Source organism: Haliotis rubra, unplaced genomic scaffold, assembly GCF_003918875.1.
Source record: "Haliotis rubra isolate DU_JTF1 unplaced genomic scaffold, ASM391887v1 Scf648, whole genome shotgun sequence".
Taxonomy (NCBI): domain Eukaryota; kingdom Metazoa; phylum Mollusca; class Gastropoda; order Lepetellida; family Haliotidae; genus Haliotis; species Haliotis rubra.
The window spans coordinates 311,182-331,070 of record NW_025767355.1 but is presented as its reverse complement, the minus strand read 5'-3'; the positions used below and the strand labels follow the sequence as shown (position 1 = coordinate 331,070).

The 19,889-nt window shown below is 42.0% G+C and overlaps 2 protein-coding genes across 3 annotated transcripts in view; both read right to left on the bottom strand.

The window, feature by feature from the left end:
- Window positions 1-12,572, bottom strand: part of LOC124257028 (actin, cytoplasmic) — a 47,101-nt gene extending 34,529 nt beyond the window's left edge. For both annotated transcript variants that reach the window (XM_046690998.1, XM_046690997.1), the window contains exon 1: window positions 12,435-12,572. In XM_046690998.1, the coding sequence (XP_046546954.1) occupies window positions 12,435-12,557 (123 nt within the window). In that variant the 5' untranslated portion in view covers window positions 12,558-12,572. The remainder of the gene's footprint in view (window positions 1-12,434) is intronic.
- Window positions 10,532-19,889, bottom strand: LOC124257037 (actin, cytoplasmic-like). Its single transcript, XM_046691006.1, has 3 exons — window positions 19,681-19,889; window positions 18,063-18,807; window positions 10,532-11,454 (listed from the first exon to the last, which is right to left on the bottom strand). Exons 1-3 carry the CDS (start codon window positions 19,801-19,803, stop codon window positions 10,718-10,720), a joined length of 1,605 nt encoding a protein of 534 aa, XP_046546962.1. The 5' UTR covers window positions 19,804-19,889; the 3' UTR covers window positions 10,532-10,717.

Below are 19,889 nucleotides of genomic sequence, written 5' to 3'. Positions count from 1 at the left end.
AGTCAGTATTGTTTGAGGGACTATGTCCTAGTCAGTATTGTTTGAGGGATTATAACCCTAGTCAGTGTTGTTTGAGGGATTATAACCCTAGTCAGTGTTGTTTGAGGGATTATAACCCTAGTCAGTTATAACCCTAGTCAGTATTGTTTGAGGGACTATGTCCTAGTCAGTATTGTTTGAGGGATTATAACCCTAGTCAGTGTTGTTTGAGGGATTATAACCCTAGTCAGTATTGTTTGAGGGACTATGTCCTAGTCAGTATTATTTGAGGGATTATAACCCTAGTCAGTGTTGTTTGAGGGACTATGTCCTAGTCAGTATTGTTTGAGGGACTATGTCCCAGTTAGCGTTGTATGTTTCCTAGGTATGGTAAATGTAGGCTTAAACACAAGGTAGATGTGGGTCTAAAAACATGCCAAATGTACGTCTAAACACATGACAGCTATAGGCTTAAACACATGGTAAACGTAAGACTAAACACGAGGCAAATATAAGTCTAGACAGTAAATGTAGGTCTAAACGCATGGTAAATGTAGGTATAAACACATGGGAAATGTAGGTCTAAACACGCGGTAAATTTACGTCTAAACGCATTGTAAATGTAGATCTAAACACATGGCAAAAGTAGGTCTAAACACATGGTAAATGTAGGTCTAAACACATGGTAAATGTAGGTCTAAACAAAAGTAAATGTAGGTCTAAACACATGTAATGGTCTAAACACATGGTAAATGTAGGTCTAAACACATGGTAAATGTAGGTCTAAACACATGGTAAATGTAGGTCTAAACACATGGTAAATGTAGGTCTAAACACATGGCTAATGTAGGTCTAAACACATGGCTAATGTAGGTCTAAACACATGGCTAATGTAGGTCTAAATGGCTGTAGGTCTAACCACATGGCAAATGTAGGTCTAAACGCACAAAAAATCGCATGGTCTAAATGTAGGTCTAAACACATGGCAAATGTAGGTCTAACCACATGGCTAATGTAGGTCTAAACACATGGCATGTAGGTAAACACATGGCTAATGTAGGTCTAAACACATGGTAAATGTAGGTCTAAATGTAGGTCTTACATGGTAAATGTAGGTCTAAACACATGGTAAATGTAGGTCTAAACGCACAATGTAGTCTAAAAATGTAGGTCTAAACACATGGTAAATGTAGGTCTAAACACATGGCAAATGTAGGTCTAAACACATGGTAAATGTAGGTCTAAACACATGTAGGTCTAACCACATGGCAAATGTAGGTCTAAACACATGGTAAATGTAGGTCTAAACACATTGGCAAATGTAGGTCTAAACACATGGTAAATGTAGGTCTAAACACATGGCAAATGTAGGTCTAAACACATGGTAAATGTAGGTCTAAACACATGGTAAATGTAGGTCTAAACACATGGTAAATGTAGGTCTAACCACATGGTAAATGTAGGTCTAAACACATGGTAAATGTAGGTCTAAACACATGGTAAATGTAGGTCTAAACACATGGTAAATGTAGGTCCAAAGATGTTGTTGTGGTAAACAAATGTTAATCTAAACACATGGCTAATGTAGGTCTAACCACATGGCTAATGTAGGTCTAAACACATGGCTAATGTAGGTCTAAACACATGGCAAATGTAGGTCTAACCACATGGCTAATGTAGGTCTAACCACACATGGCTAATGTAGGTCTAACCACATGGTAAATGTAGGTCTAACCACATGGCAAATGTAGGTCTAAACACATGGCTAATGTAGGTCTAACCACATGGCTAAACACATGTAGGTCTAAACCACATGGCTAATGTAGGTCTAAACATGCATGGTCGTAGGTCTAAACACATGGTAAATGTAGGTCTAAACGCATGGTAAATGAAGGTATAGACGCATGGTTAATGTAGGTCTAAACACATGGTAAATGTAGGTCTAAACACATGGCAAATGTAGGTCTAAACACATGGTAAATGTAGGTCTAAACACATGGTTAATGTAGGTCTAACCACATGGTTAATGTAGGTCTAACCACATGGCAAATGTAGGTCTAACCACATGGTAAATGTAGGTCTAACCACATGGCAAATGTAGGTCTAACCACATGGTAAATGTAGGTCTAAACACATGGCAAATGTAGGTCTAACCACATGGTAAATGTAGGTCTAAACACATGGCAAATGTAGGTCTAACCACATGGTAAATGTAGGTCTAACCACATGGTAAATGTAGGTCTAACCACATGGTAAATGTAGGTCTAACCACATTGTAAATGTAGGTCTAAACACATGGTAGATGTAGGTTTGACCACATGGTAAATGTAGGTCTAACCACATGTAAACACATGGGTCTAAACACATGGTAAATGTAGGTCTAACCACATGGAAAATGTAGGTCTAAACAGATGGTAAATGTAGGTCTAACCACATGGCAAATGTAGGTCTAACCACATGGTAAATGTAGGTCTAAACACATGGCAAATGTAGGTCTAACCACAATATAACTCGACCGACTTCGTTGCTGGAAGAATAGTCAAGGAGGTACTTGAGTCACAAAGAGCCATATTTCTTCAACATGTAATGTTGCTAGTACATGTCTAAGTAAACTAACCCGAGGAATCCCGCCTCGGTACATTCACTGTGGGGTATCTCATACTTATGGAATCCTAGAAGGGACATTGTCGCTATGTCGCATTGTCGCGTTGTCAAAAACAAGTAAAGTGAGGCAAAATAAACCAAAACGCGACTCGCGACATCGCGACAACGCGACATATCGCCCATTTGTCACATTGTCGCGATGTTGCGTGTCGCGTTTTGTTTAATTTTGCTTGTATTTGAGAGGGCGACAACGCGACAATGCGACAACGCGACAATGTCCCTTCCAGGATTCCATACATACTCACGTGGCAGGTGTGGAGATCAAACATCAACAGACAGACGAACAATACACTGTACAGACGAACAATACCGTGTGGCGACGAATAATACACTGTGTAGACGAACAATACACTGTGACGACGAACAATACACTGTACAGACGAACAATATACTGTGAAGACGAATAATACACTGTGAAGACGAACAATACACTGTGAAGACGAACAATACACTGTAAAGACGAACAATACACTGTACAGACGAACAATACACTGTACAGACGAACAATATACTGTACAGACGAACAATACACTGTGGAGACGAATAATACACTGTAAAGACGAACAATACACTGTGACGACGAACAATACACTGTACAGACGAACAATATACTGTGAAGACGAATAATACACTGTGAAGACGAACAATACACTGTGAAGACGAATGATACACTGTGAAGGCGAACACTGTGAAGACGAATGATACACTGTGAAGACGAATGATACACTGTGAAGACGAATGATACACTGTGAAGACGAATGATACACTGTGAAGACGAATGATACACTGTGAAGGCGAATGATACACTGTGAAGGCGAATGATACACTGTGAAGACGAATGATGAACTGATACACTGTGAAGACGAATGATACACTGTGAAGACGAATGATACACTGTGAAGACGAATGATACACTGTGAAGACGAATGATACACTGTGAAGACGAATGATACACTGTGAAGACGAATGATACACTGTGAAGACGAATGATACACTGTGAAGGCGAAACACTGATACAATGATACACTGTGAAGACAAATACATACATGATACACTGTGAAGACGAATGATACACTGTGAAGGCGAATGATACACTGTGAAGACGAATGATACACTGTGAAGACGAATGATACACTGTGAAGACGAATGATACACTGTGAAGGACGAATGATACACTGTGAAGACGAATGATACACTGTGAAGACGAAAAGACGAATGGTACACTGTGAAGACGAATGATACACTGTGAAGGCACACTGAATGATACACGAATGATACAATGATACACTGTGAAGACGAATGATACACTGTGAAGACGAATGATACACTGTGAGTGAAGACGAATGATACACTGTGAAGACGAATGATACACTGTGATGAAGACGAATGATACACTGTGAAGACGAACAATACACTGTGAAGACGAATGATACACTGTGAAGACGAATGATACACAGTGAAGACGAATGATACACTGTGAAGACGAATGATACACTGTGAAGACGAATGATACACTGTGAAGACGAATGATACACTGTGAAGGCGAATGATACACTGTGAAGACGAATGATACACTGTGAAGACGAATGATACACTGTGAAGACTAATGATACACTGTGAAGGCGAATGATACAATGTGAAGACAAATAATACATATTGAAGGCGAATGATACACTGTGAAGACGAATGATACACAGTGAAGACGAATGATACACTGTGAAGACGAATGATACACTGTGAAGACGAATGATACACTGTGAAGACGAATGATACACTGTGAAGGAGAATGATACACTGTGAAGACGAATGATACACTGTGAAGACGAATGATACACTGTGAAGACGAATGATACACTGTGAAGACGAATGATACACTGTGAAGACGAATGATACACTGTGAAGACAAATAATACATATTGAAGACGAATGATACACTGTGAGACGAATGATACACTGTGAAGGAGAATGATACACTGTGAAGACTAACAATTCACTGTGGAGACGAATGATACACTAGTGTGAAGACGAATGATACACTGTGAAGACGAATGATACACTGTGAAGACGAATAATACACTGTGAAGACGAATGATACACTGTTGAGACGAATGATACACTGTGAAGGAGAATGATACACTGTGAAGACTAACAATTCACTGTGGAGACGAATGATACACTAGTGTGAAGACGAATGATACACTGTGAAGACGAATGATACACTGTGAAGACGAATCATACACTGTGAAGACGAATGATACACTGTTGAGACGAATGATACACTGTGTAGACGAACAATAAACTATACAGACGAACAATTCAATGTGGAGACGATCAATACACTGTACAGACGAACAATTCAATGTGAAGACGAACAATAAACTATACAGACGAACAATACACTGTACAGACAAGCGATACACTGTACAGACGAACTATACATTTTGAAGACGAGCAAGGGGAGGGGGAGTGTTTGCTGCACTGATAAATGTAAGACATATACATGTGATGGGGGCTGGGGTTAGCTTGTTATAAAGGCTCGGCGTCCCTTATTCTGCGCACGATCCTATGCTAAGAGGTCAGAACTAATTAGGACCCTTACTTGAATATCATGTATTCTCAAAGTGAACTGTGTTACTCCGGGCGACCACAGCACATGCTGACAACATTCTTGCTAAGGATCACACCTTACTAAAGGATCACAAAAATTCCCAACTTTACTTAAACGTAGATTTATAATTTGAAATTGTATCCATTTACAGTCCGTTTGAGACAAAATGATACCGATGAATTGCAATCTAACAAATAGACAAAAAAGAATCAAACCAACGCGGACTGCAATAAAAACAACAGACCAACTCCAGAAAAATATTGCATAAGTTTTGTCACACAAATATAAAAGTTGTTTAAGAAACTGTCATCATTTATTTGTGCGTTTTCCAAGTTTGTTACAAGGGCGCGTTGGCAACTAAAGGAACAGCGCCAAAAGCGAGATGCACGCGCATTAGTGACGTCAGAGACATGTGATTACTGCTGATTGACAAAGTGAGAGAAAATGAAAGTCTATAATTTACAAAGTGTATGATTTCTTCAAGGATGAAAATGACAGGGGGTGACCCAAGTATGCAATTACTAAGTACATACAGCGCACTGCCTGTGCAGCTGGGGTACGTGTCATCTCGCCAGCTCAAAGATTTGTTGAGAACCCGTTAACGCACGTGCATCTCGCTTTTCGCGCTGTTCCTTTAGGTGCCAATGCGCCCTTGTAACAAACTGGGAAAATGCACAAATAAATGATGACAGTTTCTTAAACAACTTTTTTATTTTGTGACACAAATTATGCAGTTGTTTTCTAGAGTTGGTCTGTTGTTTTTATTGCAGTCCGCGTTGGTTTGATTCTTTTATGTCTATTTGTGTTTGTGTTAGATTGCAATTCATCGGTATCATTTTGTCTCAAACGGACTGTAAGATACCGAACCCAGTCAGAGAGGGTGGGTGTGCACTCAAGTGTAACGGCTGGTTCATTTGCAGATGCCCTCACGGCTCATTGTGTGTGTTTATATAGAGATGTTGGGTTTTGTAAATACATGCTCATTTTTTGTGTATAACATTTTGCAATCAACAGACATCATAACATGTCATGTGTTCAAGTATCACACCTGCCTGTCTATGTAATTACATCCATGCTTAGAATAAGCTGGGATATTTAAACCAAATTTGACCCCACACCATAGTTTTCTGTTGAATCAATGATTTGATCCTTAGCAAAGTTTGAATAGTATATGCACCTGTGTATACTTACACTCGTGCAGAATCACCTACGTATAAGGTGTGCAATCGAACTGGGTTTTCGAAATAATTCTTTTACCTGCCAGTTTGCTTTGATTTCTGTTTGTAGAAACATTTAGTCACGGTGGATCAAATTGCATCGTTTTGGTAGACATCATGTGTGACTGATATATTGTTTTAACTGAAGACGCCCTACACTGACTCAGCTGGGTCCGTGGTGAAGTGGCGATCGTTGTCCCGCGCATTGCAGTGTATATGTACACAGTCTCACTCCTCGACAACCGAGCGACTATATAGATTTAGTAGCCGAGCTTAGTCCTGTTGTTTCTGTGGATACAGAAGATCGATAGCCACGCCCCCATCGACTGTATATTATATACCATAAAAGGTAACGGGAGTCCAATATAACCATCAGTGTCAGGTTATTAATAGTCCTATGTAGCATTAACGTGGTGAGAGGCCAGAGTACAGCCTGTTCCACTAAGTGACTGTAGGTATGAATGTGTACTGGCATATCCAGGCGCTGGTATATGGATCTATTTATAGAACCCCGTGAGAAGATATCCGTGTAGTACTCAGTGTTGTAAACATACCCTACTACTCTACACCATGACAGGGGAGGTTTGTTTGTTTGTAGGACGGTGGCTGGTAAATAATCTAGTGGACCAGACAAGTCAGTGATCGATACGCACAGCCATCCCGGCACGGATACAGTGACAAGCCTCTTACGACAAGCATAGTGACGGTGGGGTAGCCTAGTGTTTAAAACGTTCGCTCGTCACGCTCAAGACCCGGTTTCGATTCCAAACATGGGTACAATGTGTGAACTTCTTCTTCTGGAGTGAGTGAGCGAGGTTAGTTTTACGCCGCACTCAGCAAATATTCCAGCTATATGGCGGCGGTCTGTAAATAATCGAGTCTGGACGAAACAATCCAGTGATCCACAGCATGAGCATCGATCTACGCAATTGGGATACGATGACATGTGTCAACCAAGCTAGCGAGCCTGACCACCCGATCCCGTTAGTCGCCTCTTACGACAAGCATGGGTTACTGAAGGTTCATTATAGCCCGGACCTTCACGGGTCTCTTCTTCTGGAATATTGTTAAACATACTCACTCAGTCAGTCTTGAGCGCCAGGCAAGACAACTAAAAGTACCTTTTAACGCTTATTTGTCAGTATATCTAGGGGATGAAATCCAACAAGACGTCTATCCACTAGACCACCTTCACATGATACAGCAGCTATTTATATCCCTCTTTCCATCATATCACCTATAACACTGATGAGTGAGTGAGTGAGTTTAGTTATACGCCGCTTTTAGCAATATTCTGGCAATATCACGACGGGTGACACCAGAAATGGTCTTCACACATTATCTTCGGTGTGACGAGCGAACGTTTTAACCACAAGGCTACCCCACCGCCCTATAATACTGAGGATGGTCCATGATGCTGTCAGTGTAGGACTGCATGAGATCCGTATATAGGTTGTAATTACCCTATAGATGCTTGATATGTATGGTTATGGTACAAATACCTGTGAACATAGAAGGCGGGATTGGGTGTGCGATTACGCCGCTTGCCGCTTGTTTAAATATTATTATGACATGATCTCTTTACGAGGCAGAAGGCAGGCAATGTCAAAGTATAAAATAACAGCAAGTAGAGAAATGGAGAATCTCTTCTCCGTGTCCTTGAATATCAAATGTATCACCATGAGTCAATAAACGTGTTTAACAGATTATCAGTGAGTGTTAGTGCATGTGTCAACGCGTGGTGTTCGTGCGTCGACTGGGGAATTAGCTCATGTTTAAGATGAAGTGTACGTAGAATACGTTGATGAGACGAAGGAATACGTTGAGCTCAAACTTCTTCAGTTACATGACAAACAAATACACAAGACATAAATAAGGTTAGCGGAGTTCCTGCTCAACCACAGGGCGTTTCCTACGAGCGGCATTATCCTGCTCGTGGTCGTCCCAACAGACAGTCGGAATACCGGACTCGTACCCTTTTTGTGTCTAGATGTGAGCATACTAAGTATATATATACAGTTTTTGACAACAATGGACAGGCGATAACTAATCAATGGACAGACAGAAAAACAATAGCACTTCCTTGACCAGTTGATGTGATGGCAGACACGGCCAAGGGGGATTACCGATGAAGGTTATTAATGTCCTATACAATAATTAATGGGCTGACAAGTCAATGTACAATGCGGTAGTGATAAGGATGAACAGTACTGATTAAAAATACAGTTTAGCGTCATATATATATTACAATAAAGTCTCACATGTCTTCAGTACATAGTTTTGGACTTTTCAAATATTTGGACGATGGTTGGCCTGAGTTTAGTCCCTATAACAAATGTATTATGAAAGACACGAGGGGAGATTCCACTTACAACCTAAACCTTTCTTACTACTATTCTGGTGTGTAAACAGTTTATCAGTGAGTGTTAGTGCATGTATTATGAAAGACACGAGGGGAGATTCCACTTACAACCTAAACCTTTCTTACTACTATTCTGGTGTGTAAACAGTATATCAGAGCATTGGTTTATGGTGCAAAAATGTGAAACAAGTCGACCGGAGGTACAGTAAGATGTTCTTGGTGTGGTTGGAAAGCAAGGCATCTCTAGCGTTCCATAAGGCTGTAGCTGTCTAAAGGAATGTTGAAAGACTTGACAGTGTCAGGCAACATGTTCTGTTGGTGCGTTTGATATATTAAGGGATATGTCTTCACTATTAATAGTTCTTTTATCATCTTTGAGAATAGATGTATTTCCAGTAGACTCCAATGAACAGTGGAACACAGAAAGGTCAGGTTCAAACATCAGGTCACCCCACGGATTTGTTGCTATTATTGCTAAACTTCTGAGGGGTATTTCGCATCTTGCTTAACTGCGGAGTGCATTATAAGTACAGCGTCAAGTATTTAGTATCATAAGACATCCCACAGACTACTTTCTGAAAAAATACATTTTCAGGCCATCATACGTCACCATGTATTGTTATTAGCGTTATAGAAATGCATTATATAATGACTCATGTAAATACATATTATCTTCCAAGGATGTTTACAGGTGTTCATGTTATCCCTCCTTAGTATCATAAATACATGTGAGATTCCAAGCTTTACATGTTGCTGTACCTCCGGCAGACCTGTCTCGTTCCTTTGCCTTCTACTAAAGGTTACACCTGGTTCAGTAATAACCAGTTTTTCTAGTGAGTGTAGATACGTGATGTCATATGACTGTTTGATGTCGTCACAATGTTACATATAGCAGAGAGTGTAGATACGTGATGTCATTTGACTGTTTGATGTCTGTCACAATGTTACATGTAGCAGAGAGTGTAGATACATGATGTCATTTGACTGTGTTTGATGTCGTCACAATGTTACATGTGGCAGAGAGTGTAGATACGTGATGTCGTTTGACTGTGTTTGATGTCATCACAATGTTACATGTAGCAGAGAGTGTAGATACGTGATGTCATTTGACTGTTTGATGTCGTCACAATGTTACATGTAGAAGAGAGTGTAGATACGTGATGTCATATGACTGTTTGATGTCGTCACAATGTTACATGTAGCAGAGAGTGTAGATACTTGATGTCATTTGACTGTTTGATGTCGTCACAGTGTTACATGTAGCGACCAGGAGATATTGTTTAATATCACCAAAGCGGTATTTTCGGAGAAAGTAATTTTCGTGACAAAGACTGGACGAAATGTTGTTGGATTCTTGTCATGATAATGGCTGACAGTTTACCAATTGTAACAACCAATGCTTAAACACAACGTTAAATGTTTTGGAATTGTTATGTGATGTCAAGTACGAAGGTTGTCTCGAGGTTTCCATGCATATTTAACACGGGTTCTTCGTGTGGTTATCAATGATATTTCAAGCTGGGAGGAAATGGTGAAATACCCTGGCCAGGTATTGACTGGGCTGAAAGTCAGTGGAAGACGGGTGTGTAAAACAACGGAACCTGACACGTAGTCACATGGACACCGCTGTCGCTGGCTATTGACATATGTGTCATAATTATAGAAACACATTGCACCCTTACATCACTAGGAAGGCAGACAAATGTAATGATGTGTTTTTTATTGACAAGTTTTTGACAAAGTAAGCAATGACATGATGTTTAAACTCCCTTTGTGATAACATTCACGTGCTGGTCCCGGAGCAGAGAACGTTTGCTCTCGAATAACAAACTGAGTCAGTCTGGTTAAAATAACAGTGAAAGACGACATGATTCACACAGTCAAATTTTAGAAGCACTTCCTGTGCACAATGGAAGGGCCGGACTCATCGTACTCCTGCTTGCTGATCCACATCTGCTGGAAGGTGGACAGAGAGGCAAGGATGGAGCCACCGATCCAGACGGAGTATTTCCTCTCTGGGGGAGCGATGATCTTGATCTTCATTGTGCTTGGGGCAAGGGATGTGATCTCCTTCTGCATTCTGTCGGCGATACCAGGGAACATGGTAGAACCCCCTGAGAGAACAGTGTTGGCGTACAAGTCCTTACGGATATCAACATCGCACTTCATGATGGAGTTGTATGTTGTCTCGTGAATGCCAGTAGATTCCATTCCGATGAACGCTGGCTGGAAGAGGGCCTCTGGACAACGGAACCTCTCGTTTCCAATGGTGATGACCTGACCGTCGGGTAACTCGTAGCTCTTCTCCAGGGAGGATGAAGAAGCAGCAGTTGTCATCTCCTGTTCGAAATCAAGCGCGATGTAAGACAATTTCTCTTTGATGTCTCTGACGATTTCTCTCTCAGCGGTGGTGGTGAAGGAGTAACCACGCTCAGTGAGGATCTTCATCATGTAATCTGTCAGGTCACGACCGGCAAGATCCAACCTCATGATGGCGTGGGGAAGAGCGTAGCCTTCATAGATGGGGACAGTATGGCTCACACCATCACCAGAGTCCATAACGATACCTGTCGTACGACCAGAAGCATATAAGGAGAGGACGGCTTGTATAGAAACATACATAGCTGGAGAATTGAAGGTCTCGAACATGATCTGGGTCATCTTTTCACGGTTGGCCTTGGGGTTGAGGGGAGCCTCTGTCAGGAGGACGGGGTGCTCCTCTGGAGCCACACGGAGCTCGTTGTAGAAGGTGTGATGCCAGATCTTCTCCATGTCGTCCCAGTTGCTTACAATGCCGTGCTCGATGGGGTACTTAAGTGTGAGGATACCTCTCTTGGACTGAGCCTCATCTCCAACATAGCTATCCTTCTGTCCCATACCGACCATCACGCCCTAACAAAGGAAATATGTCAATAAAATATTGATGGAACATAAATATTTCACAACAAACAAACTACCATAAGCTTAAAACGCAGGGGAAACGTGAAGTCGACTTAAAGTATCGCGATGAAACGTCTATCACAAGTAGCATATTTCAGTTGCTGCTGTTCATCACCTTGACCCATCTCCAGTACCCTTGACGGTCCTAGCTAGCACCCGACCACGGTATGTGACTGAACGCATCTTATAGACCCTTTCTTCGTATTAACGAGACTTTTGGAGCTTTAACACAAGGTTTAGTTAGCTGAGATTAGACATGTCCTCATGTGAACAGGCAGTCATCTTATGCCTTTAATGTTCAAGCTAGGTATTAAAAGACACCTAAATAGTACAGTGGAATCTGTCAAATCCGACTCTTTGTAAACCGGGTTTCTCCATAATCCGCACTACTCTCTGATTCCCGGCAAAATTGTTCTTAATTTATCACTAAAGCTTGCATTATAATCCGGACACTCCCAATTACGGATTACGGACTAAAATAATTGTCCCGACAATCAACTTGCTATGAGAACAATGCTTTGTAATCCGGACGTACATGGTGTTACAAAATATATATGAATGAGGTTCCAACTACCAAGCTGTCCTAGATTATGTTGCACAAATAGAACCTTTATGTTGCTCTAATTGATCGCCATCACATATCTCGAGGGTGGTGAAAGTTTACCTGATGTCTCGGGCGACCGACGATGGAGGGGAAAACGGCCCTTGGAGCGTCGTCACCGGCGAAACCGGCCTTGCACATGCCGGAGCCGTTGTCGATAACCAATGCAGCAACATCATCATCCATGGTTAGTGTTAGGTAATAACGTGAAAAATCAAATTATAACCGGGTGTTGATGTGTTACTCCCCTGTTGAAGGCCACTGTAATGCAACAAGTCTTCACTCTGTGTCTTAAATAGGCCACCAAGCACCTTGTCTCCACTCTCAATGTCCATATATGGTAGCATTATGAGTCCATATTCCCTATAAGTCCTCGAATCAACATTGGTATATCCATGTATAGCTGTTGGAGTGAAAGTACGCCGGACAGATAAGTGTGTTGTGTCGGTGCTGTATATCATCGACCTACAAACTGCCTGTATCACTCAGTCCTATAACTATTTTATCTGCTATAAAGCCAGTGAGGGCCGGGAAAGTAACTCTATGAGCCCCGAACCTGCATAACTGTTCTGATGTCTTAAGGGAATTTCATACAGGGCAAACTTTTCGGGGACTATCGGTTCACTAGACCAGTTTACTGTATAGACTAAGGTTTCATGTCTCAGTGTACATCCAAGACGTGGTATAACAGACTGCCAGCCGCCATGTCATGTAGACTACAGTAACAGCTATCACATCCTGGAGGTGCTAGACTATGTGAGGGAAATATGTTGGCCACTTTGACTAGTTTGCCTTTTGTAATGTGGCAATGCTTAAAATTATTTTACTTTTACATTTACTCGGTATATTGAAATATTCCTATATATATATTTATAACTCATTTAATAATCTCTATTTATATATCCAACACATAACAGGTTAACCAAAATCTTACAGCTTACGGTCCTGCGTAATACAGGCTCTGTCAGGTGTATATAGCATACGTTCACCTCGGTCACATTCCCTAATACGGACATATACTGAAGGCATGGCGATTTGTCAGTGTTATTAATAGATTATGCTCGTCATTTGTACAATAAACATTATAAAAGGAGGCTGCATCTAACATTTTTTCAAAGGTAACAGACATATGAAATATATTTAAGCAGTGGTGTTTGAATTGATTCCATTATTGTGGTGGAACCATTTTGTTTCACTTTGTTTCACTTTGTTTCTTGTGTGTGAATTGGTGCCGCGCCAATCAAGGCTGACAGAGTTGCTCCCCTTTGACCCTGTCACAAGCCACATTTCGTGCTGCCAGTGTTGTTTAAATGTTTAGGCGCAGTATGCCTTCCTGTCTACACTCTCCCTCATAGTGTTTAGGATCGCACGGGCTCGGTTGCAAACGTTCAGCCAGAAGAAAATCGTAGACAGACTGGGATCGTACCTATTAGTTCAGGTTAGTTTAGAAAAAAAACAACAGAAAGAGGTCTTGGAAAGACAGCTGCTTTAATTTAATTCGGGGAGGTTTGAGATATGACGTGATGGATTTTTAAAGGCGCATCACCAAATAAAACACAAGGTCGTCAGAGAGGTGACAAGAAAGACATGCGTTATGTAAATGAGGAATCGAACTGTAAAAAAAATTCTGGAAGAAAGTGATATTAGTGATAAGAGTCGGGTGTGTGTTGGCAGTTATGACCCTGATTTTGTATAGGTACCGAAGCACACAGAGTGCACGGGTCCTCCTCAAACCCGGAAGTTGAGTTTGCTGGTGTAGGGTATCATCAGTTTCCATGTTGTTGGTACTTTACTACTTGTTGGTGGCAATACTCATGCCCGAAAATGTATAGATGACACTGACAATAATTTGTGGCCTGTAAAACAGTGTACGAAACTTACGCTGGTCCTTTGGTCCCTGGCTAGTAAACATTCATCATGACTACTATATCATAAGTTTGCAGTGGTTGCCAGTGAATTTTGTACTGATAGGTAAGTAAATCTACAAATGTTATTTTGGACCAGTGAGTACAGACAGAACCACTAATTATTGTCCACTCACTGGTCCTGTGGTCTGGTGGGAAATTTTGAAAGGTTTCTTTTCCTTGTATTAGCCAGACATTTCCCTGACAATCAATATGCCTTACAAGATGACAATGCGCCAGATCACAGAGCCAACAGTGTCGTCCGACACTTCACTGCTGATAATGATAAATGCGATAGAAACCATTGAAGATAATACAGAATGTGTGGTTAAAATTGAAGACACAATTACAGAACACAGGGTATATAGACGTTACCGCCGTTAATCAGCTGCCGGGCGCGATTCACCTGACATTATTGGTGGACTCTATGAATCCATTCCACGGTGATAAGGTAAAGTTCTGGTTATGAAAGGGCATCTGGCATCTGGCAAAGTACTGGTTAGGTGAATCATATTTCCTTTGATAGTTAACTCTTTTGATAATCGAATTCAAATGTAAACAAACTGCGGCCACGTCGAATCGTCCGGATATAACTGACACGAGCCTGTAGACTTGCCCAATCAGTTTACACTTGAGTTGAACGCCTTTGTTTGAGTATTCTCAGGAGTTCGGTTCGAAATTAAGTATTCAGTTAAATCAAGTTACCTTGGTGGATATTTTTTAAAAAACAGACCGTATTTAAAAACGTTTTATATCTTTTGGTTTCTGAAACAGGGCAACCTCACTGAAATACAGTAAACTGCAAATGTTCACGAACCAGATAACACATACTTGTGTGTGTGTGAGATGATTTTAAGAGGGGGTTGGGGGTGGAGTTTCACCCATTTTGTTCTGGGAAGGTGGGTGGCATCAATTCTGTGACACATCTACTGGGGGCAGCTATCATGTAAATGAAAATATTCCAATGATCATGCTTAACAATTATGGGGAAGAGGCGGGCATTGATTTTGTACATGACATTTGGGGTGGGTGGTTGTCACTTACTTTGTACATAAATCTTAGGGGGGTCATTCACATTGTACATGCTCCTCCATCAAAATCATCATCATCACCCCCACCCCACCATAAATTATGAACGGTCCCTAAGTTCACGTACAATGGGGGAACGCAGTAGTAGTATTGGCAGAGTTGTCTCCCTTACACCACGCAGCTTCATACAAACTGAGCAGGTATCTTGGACAGCGCGTTGATCTGCAAGGTTCATGACGGCGGGGTCTATCTATTCCTGGTTTGGAAGGGAAAATCTAACCCGTAGTCACGCAGAACCGTTTATCTTTGAGAATTAATTAGTCCCTGAAACCTTTTCCACCTTTCCATTGCATGTATTCAGTTTGTAGGGTGAAGTAGCACTGTTGTGGTTCAGAAGAAGTGTGACCATGAGAGTGTTATCGTGTTTGGGATATTAACCCCCATCTGATATACTGGTAGATGATATAAAATCTACCCGAGTGATGAATTTCTTTTGTTATATAAAAGAATGTCGTATACTGGATCATTCCAGAAATTCCAATCTCTGAAAACTATTTCACTGGTATCATGCTGTTATAAACGTCATGTCCTAAGAGTGACTAGTAAACAAGTAACACTGTATAACATCAAATTGTTATTTGAAAAGATATAAAAATAACCCTAAAGTAATTTGCATGAAATCTGATTTCACGTATACATTTTGCATGAAATTTGATTTCACGTATACATTTATAACACATAACAGGTTAACCAAACTCTAACAGTTTACGGTAACGCATAATACAGGCTCTGTTATGTGTGTATAGCACACGTTCACCTCGATTACATTGGAATTTCCCTTATACGGACATATAAACTGAGGGCACCACACGAGATTCCTCCATGTGTGCGATTCACATGAAGCTCTGTCGTGTTGAGGGGCGGTGGGGTAGCCCAGTGGTTAAACGTCCGCTCGTCACGTAGAAGACCCGGGTTCGATTCCCCACATGGGTATAATGTGTGAAGCCCATTTCTGGTGTCCCCCGCCGTGATATTGCTGGAATATTGCTAAAAGCGGCGTAAAAGTAAGACTCCTTCATTCTGCCGTGTTGGGCGTTAACAGTGCTTCCTTGTATGGCTGCTGCTACGATGTTCATCAGCCATTCGGTCCCCCCAGATTCCATACCTGACACAACATATCTTCAAGCACCTGCCACATCTACCGGGGATTGTTGACATCCATGCTCGCATTTAGCTAAATATGATACACACGATAATGAATCTTGAAATGTTATTATGAACCGCCATGGATGTATGCCTGGAAATCTACATAACCTACCGAGGACTGGCGTATGGGGCTTACACGTGCGTGTGGAGGGAGGAGGTATACAGGTGTGTATAGATTCATGGTAAGTTACACTCTGGTCTTAATGGATGTCGGCACCCCGTGTGCCTCTATGTACTGTACGAGTAACTAGAAGGATGTAGTGAGAATGTGTGTAACGATGCGAGTGAATGAGTAAGTTTAGTTTTACGCCGCTATTAGCTGGGGGGGTACACCAGAAATGGGCTTCACACATTGTACCCATGTGGGGAATGGAACCCGGGTCTTCTACGTGATGAGCGGACGTTTAACCACTGGGCTACCCCACCGCCCATGTGTAAGGATGTACTACAGTATTGTTGATGCATTGGTGTCCTGAGAGTGCACCGAGTGAATGTTGTGTAATGCCGCGGTCATCCATAGTTCTGCAATATCTTGGTGGTTGTAAGAAAGTATGGGTGGGACATATGGTAACAGAACGCGGGGAAGATCCAGGTGCAGGTCACCGTGACTGGCGACATGAGCCTGTTATTAAACCAGGGGCGGAAGACACCGACCCAGAATTCACCTCAAACTTCCCCGAAGTGTCAGTCTTACACTTCTAACTTAACAACATACTCCATTCATATGTGGCCTAGTTGTTGTTTCTCATGTAAACAACACGTTGTACCTTTCAGTAATTAAGTCGGGCGGAATATAACTGGACGTGCAATTAACCACAACCGGAACAGTCAACACGCTGTTGATTGCACTCGGCATGTAATATCAGTGATCACACTGAACATCACTGTAATATAGCCACATTTAACGGAGTTTCTGCAGTGGATAGCATGATCATCCCTCATGTTTAACAAGTTTGACGTTTAATGTTGCATCCTTGTGTGGTGGCAATAGATTTCCTATGCGCAAAACACGTCTTCCTCGTATTCTGGTCAAACACTCAATAACGTTTGATGATTGCATACAAAATAACGAGGCAAAACTGAAAAGATATTTTTTTATTTGTTTTTTTTTTCTTTTAAAAAATATAACAAAAGTTCATGAAACAATAAAATAAATTGCCGTTCATTATGTCCAACAGCCGTAGGGAACCCAGCAGGGGGTCCCTCGGAGATGGGTCCACCCCACACGGAGCTCCCCCCGACCGTAATACAGAAGGAGCAGATCACGTCTCATAATCAATGCAGTCAGTAGCTTAGAAGCACTTCCTATGTACAATGGATGGGCCGGACTCATCGTACTCCTGCTTGCTGATCCACATCTGCTGGAAGGTGGACAGAGAGGCAAGGATGGAGCCACCGATCCAGACGGAGTATTTCCTCTCTGGGGGAGCGATAATCTTGATCTTCATTGTGCTAGGGGCAAGGGCAGTGATCTCCTTCTGCATTCTGTCGGCGATACCAGGGAACATGGTTGTACCTCCTGAGAGAACAGTGTTGGCATACAAGTCTTTACGAATATCAACATCACACTTCATGATGGAGTTGTATGTTGTTTCGTGGATACCAGCAGATTCCATACCCAAGAAGGATGGCTGGAAGAGGGCCTCTGGACAACGGAACCTCTCGTTACCAATGGTGATGACCTGACCGTCGGGTAACTCGTAGCTCTTCTCCAGTGAGGATGAAGAGGCAGCGGTCTGCATTTCCTGTTCAAAGTCGAGAGCAACGTAACTGAGTTTCTCCTTAATGTCTCTGACGATTTCTCTCTCAGCGGTGGTGGTGAAGGAGTAACCACGCTCAGTGAGAATCTTCATCATGTAATCAGTCAGGTCACGGCCGGCAAGATCCAACCTGAGAATAGCATGGGGAAGGGCGTAACCTTCATAGATGGGCACAGTGTGGGTGACACCATCACCAGAGTCCAAAACAATACCCGTGGTACGACCAGAAGCGTACAGAGACAGAACAGCCTGGATGGCCACATACATAGCTGGAGAGTTGAAGGTCTCGAACATGATCTGGGTCATCTTTTCACGGTTGGCCTTGGGGTTGAGGGGAGCCTCTGTCAGGAGGACGGGGTGCTCCTCAGGTGCAACACGGAGCTCGTTGTAGAAGGTGTGATGCCAGATCTTCTCCATGTCGTCCCAGTTGGTGACGATACCGTGCTCGATGGGGTACTTGAGTGTGAGGATACCTCTCTTGGACTGAGCCTCGTCGCCGACGTAGCTGTCTTTCTGACCCATACCGACCATCACGCCCTACAAACAAGACGATAACATTTGTATCGCTGAATCATTTTAAAAACACAAGGTATAAGGTCCACCAGATTACACAGAAAAATAATTATAATGTTAATTCTATTCCATTCAGGCGAAAATGGCACAGGGCATTACAGCTTGGCTATTTCTTTTTCAAAACCATAAAAGCCAACAATATGGGAGCAAGTAACACGCACACTTAATGCATTGTACACCAGGGCCACCGTTGGGTCGGCGATTATTGAAACAAATATAACCCTTTATTCGATTACTAAGAATAACTAACTAGTTCCATTATTTAGCTTTACTCGTATTACATCAGTCAAACATCTCTCCACACCCTATACACTAGTCCAGTTCGAGACAACGGGCCCCACCAGCTGAATCACGCCACACCTGACCCACAGGTGTCACGTGATCTACCGGCGTATAGTAACTGTGTCAAGTTGCCGGTGGGACGCGAGACAACGTGTGTCCCGTGCAGGTAGCCTCGCGACATTCAATTTGAAAACTGGAGTAAAACGGGCGTACGAAATGTACACACGAAGGACATACGACTTTTCTTGGATTGTACAGAAACCAAGCTTGTGTGGCATATCACCTGATTGACATAATTATCTTAACTGATCGTGTTGTTTCAAATAAATTTTACAACTCTCATAGGAACGACGACTTCAACTTTGCAAACATATTAAACACAGTCAATCATCACAAATGTAAAATATCAAACAAGACCTACATTGGGAATAGACTTAGTGACCACGAAATGTAATCGTGCCGGTATAGTGATGGCTCAGTGCACGGTGGCATATAGAGATGGTACAATCATTCTAAATTGAAAACTTTTAAAAAAAATCAATTCATTAAAGTTACCTGATGTCTCGGGCGACCGACGATGGAGGGGAAAACGGCCCTTGGAGCGTCGTCACCGGCGAAACCGGCCTTGCACATGCCGGAGCCGTTGTCAATAACCAATGCAGCGACATCATCATCCATGGCTAGTTTTTAAGTGTTAGGGTTTACGAGAAGTGATATGCTCCTGACTGAAAGCCGGTCGTGAGTGAATAATTTCGCTTAGTAGC

What these genes read in the sequence shown, in the direction of transcription:
- LOC124257037 (XM_046691006.1), bottom strand. Translation starts at nt 19,803, where the DNA reads ATGGATGATGATGTCGCTGCATTGGTTATTGACAACGGCTCCGGCATG. An exon ending in TCGGTCGCCCGAGACATCAG is followed by an intron (nt 18,808 to 19,680) that starts GTAACTTTAATG and finishes TCTTGTTTGTAG; the next exon opens with GGCGTGATGGTCGGTATGGG. An exon ending in GAAGTGTGATGTTGATATTC is followed by an intron (nt 11,455 to 18,062) that starts GTAAAGACTTGT and finishes TCAATTCTCCAG; the next exon opens with CTATGTATGTTTCTATACAA.